Source organism: Haemaphysalis longicornis, unplaced genomic scaffold, assembly GCF_048455015.1.
Source record: "Haemaphysalis longicornis isolate Haplotype H1 unplaced genomic scaffold, Haemaphysalis longicornis Haplotype H1 scaffold_3, whole genome shotgun sequence".
NCBI classification, from domain to species: Eukaryota; Metazoa; Arthropoda; class Arachnida; order Ixodida; family Ixodidae; genus Haemaphysalis; species Haemaphysalis longicornis.
In genome coordinates, this window is record NW_027526335.1 from 45,890,540 (window position 1) to 45,901,830 (window position 11,291).

Consider the following 11,291-nt stretch of genomic DNA (forward strand, 5'->3'; position numbering starts at 1 on the left):
CATTGAAGTCTCCAACGATGAGAACAGGGGTACAGTCGTCACGGCTGACACATGTAAAGGTCGTGGCCGCAGGAACTTCTCGAAAGCACGCTTGCGTGTGCCATTTATGTCACACCTACGAATACGCATCGGGCGCGTATGACAAATGCATGCGCAGTCCCATCAAAAGGCCGAAGGGCCGAAATAAAACGATGCATACTCCAAAGCCTGCAAGCTTAAGATTTGTGTCTCGGACAAACTTCGTTGTCCAAGGTCGCGGGTTCGTTTCCCGGCCGCGGCTTCCGCTTTTCTGACGGAGCCGAAAAGCAAAAACGCCCGTGTGTACGAGATTTCGGCGCACGTAAAAGATCCCCATGTGGTCAAAATTAACCCAGAGCCCTGCACTACGGCGTGCCTCATCGATGCGTTGCGTCGGCGCGTTAAACCGTACAATCAAACTTCGTTTTCGAACAACTCTCTCTCTCTCTCTCTCTCTCTCCTCTCTCTCTCTCTCTCTCTCTCTCTCTCTCTCTCTCTCTCTCTCTCTCTCTCTCTCTCTCTCTCTCTCTCTCTCTCTCTCTCTCTCTCTCTCTCTCTCTCTCTCTCTCTCTCTCTCTCTCTCTCTCTCCAGTCCAAGGACACTTTTGCTGGAGCAACAGTAATAATAACATCATCCGGAGCGCTGGGTGATGCATGCTCTACGCATACCAGTAATATTATTGTGGGTGATAATATGGTCCGCAATAAGCAGGACATAACAATTCGCGAAATTTCAATTATTTCGCGAATCAAATGATAAAAATGTTCTTTATAATCACTTAGGGGACGCAGGACATAACAATAAGCAGGACATAACAATTCGCGAAATGTCAATTATTTCGCGAATCAAATGATAAAATATTCTTTATAATCACTTAGGGGACGCGGGGTCGCGCAAGGAATGCAACAGGGTTAGTATACAGTACATATTGACCTAACTGAAATAAGGTATACGCACCACACATTCTAGTTTTTTTGTCCTACAACATACAAACGATTGGGCGAGACAGTTCACCAGGAACATGCATTTCTGGCCCGGGTCTGACCACGGAGTTTGGCAATCGCGTTTGCATAGAAGGTATCTGGTTAGTAGTCTAGTCGGTCGACTGTTGCGCGTTGGCTTACACTGAAGAACGAGGAGGCAGTATGAAAGTTTGACAACCTCGAATTATTTTGTACGCTAAATGTTTACGCCACTTATAATAACGTCCAGCAAAAAAAAAAAAAAAAAAACTGAATGATTACAGAAACCGTGCTGCCGAAGGTAATACACGATTTTTAACTTATAATAACGCTTAATAAGCAAGTGGGGCTGCTTTCTCACATAAACACAGTCACAGAACCATGGTACGGACGGAGATCCGAACTCATGACGCAGGGTTGCTAAGCGTGATGCTTTGGCCTGTGCTTCCACGTACTTCTGAGCTATGCTTTACTTAACTAACAATTGTGTACTTCAAGCGTCATATTTTGGGGGTTTTGAGCGCCGTAGTGGAGTGCTGCGAAATAATGTAGACATCACATGTAAAAATCACCGCACAGCAATTCGAACTGTTAATACGCATACTGACGTGTATCGGTATTCTTTTTTTCCGGATGTCATTGAAATAAGGAATAAACTACTAAATGATGTTGTGGAGTGATCGGGTGTACAACATTTTGAATTAGCTATAGATATGTTTTTTTGTTTAGAAATAGTGCGTCATCCCAAATATATTCATGACTGTGTGTCATTGCAATGTTTGTTCCCTTGTTTTGTTATCTTGCAGTATTTTGCGGTGTTTTGTTCATGACTGTGTGTTATTGCAGTGTTTTGTTCCCTCCCTGTAACGACCCTCACTAGAAGGTCAACAGTAATATCAAATAAATAAATTAAACAAATAAACCTGCACCGAAATCTCGACGCACAGGCGTTTTCGTTTCTCGCCTCGATCGCTTCGATCGAAAGGCCACCGAGGCCGGGATCAAACCCAAGTCTTCGGCATTAGCAAAACAATGCCTTAGCGTCTTATCCCCGACGCCGGGCGACCCATCCAACCATTATCTCACGTTGCGCCAAGCTACTGCAAATAGATAAAATGGATTCGATAGGCTTCAGTTTTATCGTTGACCTATAAACTGTGGCACGCACCGACCATAAATGTCGGCCCCCTCCGACTTATCATATAGACTCGCGCAGTCCTACGTCTTACGACGAATAAAATGTGCTTTGTTGCGTCGGTGAATGGGATACAGTCCAACGCTTGCAAAGCGATAAGAAAGACGTGCTAAATAAACTCCAGAAAGACCCGCCGTTTTTTTTTTTTTTTTCCTTTCTGTCTTTTCTTTTCTTTTTACTGTCCACGTACGTACAAAGACAGACGGTTCTCTTCCCCGCGCTAATGACGCAACACCGCACGTACCATTTCCTCCATATATTTGTTCGCTACCCTAAGCCTCGGGCCCGTTCATTATGGTAAATAGGAACCAGCTCTTGGGGAGGAAAAAAAAAAAACATCGCCGAACAAAAAAGAAGGGCGAAGGAGCGCGTCGTCGTCGAAGTATGCAGCGGCGCCGCTATCGGGTCGGCATCCGGCTCTCACGTGCCGTGACCTCTATCCGGCCGCTTGCTCTCTCACGTAAACGGAGGCGGCTCAGGAGTAGGGGGGCCAAGGGCAAGGCTGCCGCCGCCGCCGAGGAGACGTCAATCGCCGCTACTTAGGTCACGGCTTCTCCTCCCGTCACGCTGGGATCATCGGCTCAGACTCTCCTTTTGCTGCTGCTCCTATTCGAGCGAGAGTTGTGTCGCGCGCGCCAGAGGTCACACCGTGCTGTGAGAAATGCGCGCCTGTCACATTCGTTCAGTAGAAGTGGCTCACGCGCTGATAGCGCGGCCGAGCAGTGGGCCCCCGATCTCGCGTGTATGCATGCAGGTAATGCCGCGAGAATTCGAAATGAGTAAACTCCCGTTATAACGAAATTGCGTCGTCAGAATTCTCGCTTTATCAAACCTTTTTTTGGTCTTCTGGAACTGCAGTGAAGGAAGGGTAACTAATCCCCGCTTTTAACGAATTGCCGCTTATAACGAAGTCGGTGCGCTGTCCCCGGGATAAAACGGGGGTTTACTGTATATTGAGTTGTGAAATGCAGCGAAATACCCCGCAGTTATGGTTGGCTTCGCTTATCGCAGTGGCGGATAAAGATACTCGCCGCTATTCACCGCTATCGGGGCAGTGGTCGGCGGTTTAACATTGTATCTCTAAACAAAGGCTTCCCTTTCACACGATGTCAATAAAAACGAACCTGGGCCCTCATGAGTGGCTTTCTTCTAAACCGACGGACCTAGAATGTCGGAATACGCACCACATTCTTGTGAACCACTCATCTGCAAATTCACCCTGTTGCGATAGACGTATCCCAAAAATCTCCAGTGTTAAAGACGCAGAAAGGGCTCTTTTTCGGGTTCCAGGGTAGCTTGGTGAGCTGCATCGCGCGGCTTCTCTTGATGTTCCCGCACATCGCGGTACTATTACACAATCGGTGTGGAATTCACCATTTCATCAAAAGCTACACAGAACGCTCACACTAGTATTCGGAGCAATTGCAGGCTACTAGCCTCACGTATTTATACTAAACGTCAGACGTCGACCTCTTGCTAATATGATTGTCTTTTCTCGTGTACGGCGTTTGATAATCTCATTCAGAGCCTTTTTTACAAATACCAACAATGGTCGCGGGCACTAAGCACCGAAAGAAAATCCTGTACAGAATACTGGCTGGCGTCCCGCAAGAATTCGCCTTACGCTCTCCCTTGTTCGCAGTCTTAGAAGAAGTTCCGAAAATGACACAAGATAGCATACGGTCCCCAGAACGTATATTGACGTTGTTTGCCGTAGACTTCGCGGATAACTCGACTTGTGAGACAACTAAAGCCGGGAAGCAAACTTCAAATTCGTATGCCCGGTACTGGAAAACGGTTGGGCATTTCGTGAATTTTCTGCTCAAATACGTCACGTAAATGCATAAGCACTTATTCTGGCGCACTGTACCTGCTGCCGAAAGCTTCACTATTATACTACGTTATAAGCCCTATATATACGTTACGAATATAAGTGGTACTAGCTATCACATGATCTCTTCGGTCTACTACAATTGATATAAGTAATAAGTACCTAATACAAGCTGTGTCGGTAGTATGGCTTAGCTATCAAATTGGGTATATTTTAATCTGGGCACTTAATATCTACATACCGAGCCTTATAGATCTGACGCTTCGTTGTTACATGTAGGTTAGGATTTTGTTTAGTAACCTGTTTATAAAAACACCAATTCATCATGGCTGGTTATACGTTAGTCCAACTATTCACAGACCCCTTATCATAACCACTGACTGCAAAATTACGTGCTAGTTGCATTGCCCGCGAAGCCTGTGGGATAACTTGTACAATTCCTGACATAATCTCTTTATAAATTCATAGCATTCCAAAAACCAAAAAGGCCCCAGGGTGGTCCGTTGCGACGACCCCGTTAATTGAAAGTCGGTTCAATTTCAATTCGAGTCCACTTTCCATCGTTCATAGTGACGTCGCCGTCATCGCCGAAAGTGAACACTACCAGTCCTCGGCCCGTTCCCACCGCGACCCGCGTCCTTCTGCGTGTATATAGACGGCACCGCAGGACACACATCCTCCCGCTGCGCGGTGCCCTGCGTGCGGTCATCCTCACCTGTTGCATCGTGACAGTGGAACCCGCTCGCGCACACTCCTCTTGGCCCTCTCCAGTGGCGAGTCAGCGGCACAGTACGAGGTAGGTGCACGGTGCTGTTACAGCGTCGTCGCCGTCGTCCGCGTGGGTGCTAGACGGAGCGGTGGGACACAAAGCTCCGGGCTCCCTCCGTACCAGAGCGGCTGTCTGTCGGCAGCGGAGCGGCGGCCGCGGGTTTGGCTGCTGCAGCAGAAGCCGGCCGACGACGCAGCGAGCAGCTCAGGGGTTTCTGGGCCTGACCCAGTGCCGCGCGCGTTTCCTCCGGCGGCGATCCTCCGGTGGGGGCTCTCATTGGGTCCACATTTGGGTCACCGTGTTTGGGGGTCCGTTTGAGGCATCTCCCCTCCTCCCCCTCCCCTGCCTCCTCCTCCTCCCCCCCGCGGCGGCCGCCGATTCCAGCAGCAGCTGCCGACGGCCACCATTAGGCCCTTCACGTAACCGGCGTTTCTCCACCGCACTTGACGAGACGCGCGGCCTTCCGAATAGCCGGCGAAGTGCAACGCCTCCGTTCTGCGGCTTCCAGACGTCGCCGTCTCCCGGACGCGGGCGTGGGAAGGAGGCGACGACGCGCGGCCCTTCCGGACGCGGGCAGACGGGCATCGACGCCCTGAGTGCCCCGGGGGGCTACAGTTAATTCTCATTCTGGCTAATCCGGCTCCGCAAAATACCCCCGCTCTTGGTCGGCGTCGCGTTCGACCTACTGTAGCGCGGCACTTCGTCGCCGCAGGTGGTCGCGAGGCGGAAGGAAGGAACTGGAGCTCGGAGGAGCGAAAACCAAACTTCCACTCTACTCCTGCAATAATAATAACAATGAGGACTTCCTAGCTTCTACCGAATGTCTATCCCTGCCCTTCCCGAAGGCAAGGCACGAAGGCCATGAGGGCTGCAGGCGAACGCGTCAGGCCGCAGTGCAGTGTAAACAAAGGGGGGAAACGAAACGAAGAGCAGCGTCCTACCGTTACACACGCGTCCGATAAGATAATCGAATGAAGCATTCTCTATTACAGCCGTTTTCGCGCACAGATCATTTCGCTCAGGCAGCCCATATTGATGAAAAACCATTTGCTTTCTGATCTCTGCCATTTCTTTAAAGCGCGACGCATTAATGGGAGAGCGACAAACGCTCCTAATATCCTTCACTGATTTTGTTGGTGGCGCGCAGTAAAAAAAAAAAAAAAAGGATGCCTCCCCCCCCCTGCCTTGCGAAAGTGGGGCCCAGCGCAGCTGCTGTAAACCACTGTATACAGGCTGATAGGGGAGGGTATGAAATGTTCCTCGTTGTCTCGGCGGTCTTGTCGCTTGCACTGGGCTTTTCTGGCGGGCTCCTCGGCGTCTTGGGGGAGAACTGTTGGCTCCTGCCTGGGTTTCTGGCTTGCGACACGAAATTTTCCTACCAACGAGAGGCTAACAGATTCGCTAAAAAAGATGGATAGGAGCAAATCGTGCAGATCCAGTCTCACGCCCATTCACGGTCCACTTTTACGTATATTCAACAGGGAGGGGTGATTAATGCGCGTACACGCCGTTGCTTGCGCCAAGAAACTGCTTTTGAGGGGCAGAGTACGTTACGACCACACAATGTCCGTACGCTTCGGTGCGCATAGCATTTACAATCGCAAAAAATCACACAGGCACCGTCAGGATTCGAGCCTGTGTCTGGTAGACGAGACAGAGTTAGTGCCAGTCGCCTTACCCATTGGGCTGCCACCATGAGTTAGTACCCGAGAGTCAAACGGCCTCCTCCCTCGCCTGTAACGGTGCGGAGTACCTTAGGACCTCCCAATGTCTGTCCGCGTCCATCCGTGCGCACACCACCATCGAGCTAAAATCAAGCGAAATTCGATTTGAGCGGTGACTTACAGTTTCATTTAGGGAATAATCAAGGTGCAACTCACGGCTCAAATCTAATGACGGTAGGGCGCAAATCGGATGTCACTCGGGGGGCGCAACTTGGATGTCATTTCGAGTCCCCGTACTCAGCACCCTCGCCATTATCCATGGAGTGGAGATGCTGCCATTTTGTCGTTGAATGAAGGGCAAAGACAGCAATCAGCTTCGATACAACTACTTTTGTCCAATATAAACAACTCGAAGTTTACATGCTCAGCATGCATACATTGTGTATTGCAGGAAAGAACTCATCACCTACCAACCTCCATAGAGCAATACACCTTTTTTGGAAACTTCTAATTTGAAATGAAATTCGCCCCGGTACAAGGTTTTAACCTGTGACACTACCGTTCACTGCCATTGCAGCCGTTCTCGTAAGCAGGACGCAAGCGCTCCGTAGCCGAGAGCAAAATAAGGGACAGATCTATGTGGTTGCGCGGATAGATTGTGTGTTCAGAGACACCACCATACCTGCCAGGGTTGCTGGAATGGCTTTAGGTAGATCTGGCCGCAGGGAGGTGAGGGGGGGTGGTAGCAAAATTAGTAGCAACAGAATCGAATATTTTACATGTATTTTTAGTTTAGTTACGACAGAGTAGGAACTGAACTGCGTGGTATAAACTACTAACAAGCTACACCACATGGCCAACTGCTAAATCCGATGGTGATGACTAGAGGCACTCCCTTTGTATCGGGACGTCGGTTGTCACCAACCGACTTGCCTGTGGTATTCTACTTATTTGCCCTACCCTTGACTAACCTAATGGGTTTCCCCCCTCCACCCCGATTTTAAACCCTAATCGCTTCCCCCCTTCCTACCCTTGTACACCTGTTTACCGCCCCCCCCCCCCCCCCCGTTTATGTTCTAAATTCTAATTCGGTTTATTGCTCTTCCTACTTTTTCCACTCTCTTCCCTACTTTTCCTCGTAGAATCTTCGGCGTGGCTGACAGCGCCGTCTACAGGCAGTCTCGGGATACTGTAGAGCGTAACAATTTTCGCTTCTGCGGCACTTCGCCAAAATAGCGTGACTGCGGGTTGTGCCAGACGTGGATGCTCGGAACTGGGTGCAATTTTAGGGGCGAAGCCCCTCAGGAGCTCGGGATGTCGGTGTCTCCTGTCGTCGCCGTCGTTTCATGTAGCCACGGTACTAAAACACCGGGACACTCGTTTTCCAACGTCTCTCGCTAGAACGTTTCATCTCCAGGGTCAAAAAGGCGTACTAAAAGAACACACCTGGACAGTCGTTTTCTAACACCTCGCGCTAGAACACTTCTCGCTTCAAAGACACGAGAATGTTACAGCAAAGCTGTATACCTCTACAAGCCAACGGTTTCATCTCCATTGGCAAAAACGCCAATACGCCAAGAACGCACTTATAGATTGCATGCTTCGCCCCTCCCCAGGTTTCACGTTAGTAGAGATGACCCGTTTTTTTTTTTTTTTTTGGTAACCTCAAACTGTGAAACATTGTTTTTCTTTACTATGCTGAACTGCTTCTTGCATTCAGCGTTTCTGTGGTACTGACTCTATATATTGTCCAGTTAAACGTGCGCGCATTACCGACAATGCCTTTTAAGCTCTTCACAGATAACAATGTCAATTAGGTTAGGATTGGATTGGATTGGATTGCCAGGTAGCTCTGGCGCTATGTCGCCAGGCTGGGAGAAAGTCTTGGCCAAACAAGGGCGCGTATTCGGGATATTTTTGTTTCGGTCGTACACTAGTACAAAACCATCTAAATTCGGGAGTCTCCCGGATGATTCGGGTAAACTGGCAGGTATTCACCACTGTCGTGCGTTAGTTCTGGTCAGCCTTTAGGGGAGGAAGAATTACACCATCTTCCCGTAGGGGAACCCTGAGTAGTATGAAAAGCAGCCATGGGGTCGATTCAAGTGCCCATTAGTTTTCATTTCGTCGTTTCCGTTAGGTTGAGGTACGTAGCTACCGTTATATTTACAGTTTGGTTTCCATGGTAACTACCACACTTTTCACTTACCGGAACTACGAAATGGGAAATTGCGTTGAGCCCATGGCTGTTTCGCATACTACTCAGGGTTCCCTTACGGGAAGATGGTGTAATTTTATTAGATGTGACGGGGCTATGTCTCTCCCTTGTCGTTGGTGCGCCGTCCACACCGCCACTGCGCATGCTCGGCTTGCTGAACGCCCGGTGGTGTCTTACCCTTTAATGGCTCCTGGAGCGACAGTGTTACCGGTGTCTTCCTGGGCCCGCCCTAGATGAGCCGAGCATGCGCAGTGGGGGTGTGCACGGCGCCACAACAAGAGAGGGACATAGCCCCGACCATGAGATGCTGGAGCGACAGTGTTACCGGTGTCATCCTGGGCCAGCCCGAGATGAGCCGAGCATGCGCAGTGGGGGTGTGAACGGCGCCACAACAAGGGAGGTACATAGCCCCGACCATGAGATGCTGGAGCGACAGTGTTGCCGGTGTCTTCCTGGGCCGGCACGAGACGAGCACGCTTCCCCTTAAAGGGCTCCCGGAGCGGAAGTGTTGCCGGTGTCTTCCTGGGCCGGCGGATGGATGGACGACGGACGACTGACGACGGAGCTGAGAGCAAGAGATGCTTTGCATCTAAAATCCTCCAAGTGGACAACTGGTGCACGCAGATGGTCTATAGGAGACGGTAGCTGTATAGGTGACTGCAATCTCCCTCTCTCCTCGCATAAATCTGATATTTGTAGAAAGAAAAAAAGAAAACACGCCAGTCTGAGTTCGTCTCTGCATTTAGTCATGGAATACCTTCGTCGGGATAGCACCGATCAAATTTCTGCTGTACTTTCAATACCACAATCAAAATGATCCACATTCGCCCTACAACAGACATACGGCTACAAAAAAACTTGCTCAACCATGGTTTCTATGAATTATTTGAGTAATATTTTATGCATAGGATTCTCCCAGTATAATGCAGTTCCACATGATCTCATTTAAAGAAACAAAAATATTCAGGGAGCTCACGTCACTGGCTTGATGCACCAAAGATGAGCTTATAGAATAATCCGATACAGTGCATTTACGATGGTTATCGCGGGTTCATCCAGAAAAGCGCCACGAAGGGGTTAAAACCTTGACGTTGTTGATGTCGGGAGCCATTTCTGTCAGCCCTTGCTTGTCCGACTGCCATGCCGGCAGAACTATATATATATATATATATATAGAGGCTGTGACTGAACAACTAAAGTGTGCGTTCTAACGGTAACTTCGAGGTTCACTCAAACATTTCAGCATGGGGCATAAAAGGCTGGCTACGATGAATAAGTTTCCTTTCTTTATTTTTGGGATGGGTAGGTTCTACTGCGGCTGCGACGAGTTGAAATGACGGATTCACCGCACGCAGGCGTAGCATAACAGAAGGATTTAAGTGGCTATCCCGTAAGGATGCGCTAAAGCTGAGCGGATATACCAATGATCGTGCAAGGTCGGTGGGACGCCAGGCTAGGGGAGGGAGGGAAGTGAAAAGAATACGAACTATCGGCGTGTTTTTTGCGTTGCGGTGCAGTGTGTGAAAAAAATTACAAGCATCTTCCCGCGGGGGGAATCATGGGGTGATGCGACGCATCGGGGGTAACGGGGTGGCTGATGCTGGGTATGATCGCGCCAGCCAGCGCGATATCAGAATTAGTCTCCATTCATATCATCGGTGGTCATCGGATGTCATCGGAGCGCCGGCGATGGAACGACTGAGCGGAGCGGCGCAGTTATCGCGTTTATATGTACCGCGCGTTAACGGTGAGGGGAATGAGAGAGAGCAGCGCATGCGCATGTGTTAACCGAGAGCTAACGCGCGCTGACGCACACTTGGCGTTGCGGTGAGAGCGAGTGCTAACACACAGATGGCGCTGCGGTGAGAGCGGCGTATTTTAGGGACCTTAAGCGGCGTTACCGCGCAGCTGGCGCGGCGAGGAGAATGGGGGAGAGGCGTGCGGGCTACGGACGGACGCCGGAGGGACAATGCGAGTTAAAGAGATGCGTTGCATCTAAAAAGCCTGGAGATGTAAGATGAAGCACAAACACCTGAAACTATATATAATGAGAGAAATATAAGGAGGTCACGTCTCACTGAGAATAATAAAAATGGGGGGACTACGGGGAGGGGGGGGGGGGGGGTGTAAGCAACGCGTCAAGGTTCAGTTGTCTCGGTCCAGACTACGTATTCAGACCTCTCCACGTTGTCGTAGTGGCTCAAGTGTTCTGCTGCCGTGCGTAAGGCGGCGGGTTCTCCAGCCGCTGCTGGTGTATATTCCTAATAGAGGCGAAATAGATGCACGTATGAAACCGTATGTAATAATTGCGCGGTTTAAATTTGCAGGACTTCCTTACATAGTTCCGGCTCGAGGAAACGCCAAATTCTAAATGCATGATTTCTTCACGATCGGACTGTCAGCAGCCGTACGTACGTACGGAACTGCATGGAAGAGAAATCGCCTAGCTGTACCCTACAAGGGTACCGCATACAGCACGTGCATGCACACGAATGGGCACACAGCCTTCCGAAGCAGATAGCGGAGCAGGGGGTTACGGAAATTTATTTGTCATGGTACCGGACGCACCACAAGCAAAGTTGCACCCATTCAAGCGTTACACGGCTACAGAGACTGCAGGGATATGTTTAGAC

At 49.8% G+C, this 11,291-nt stretch overlaps 1 protein-coding gene across 1 annotated transcript in view; it reads right to left on the minus strand.

Moving 5' to 3' along the window:
- LOC144173236 (uncharacterized) overlaps nucleotides 1-5,238 on the minus strand; it is a 43,352-nt gene extending 38,114 nt beyond the window's left edge. The window contains exon 1 of the mRNA XM_077701732.1: nucleotides 4,723-5,238. Coding sequence (XP_077557858.1) covers nucleotides 4,723-4,731 — 9 coding nt within the window. The 5' untranslated portion in view covers nucleotides 4,732-5,238. The remainder of the gene's footprint in view (nucleotides 1-4,722) is intronic.
- Nucleotides 5,239-11,291: the final 6,053 nt, after the last annotated feature.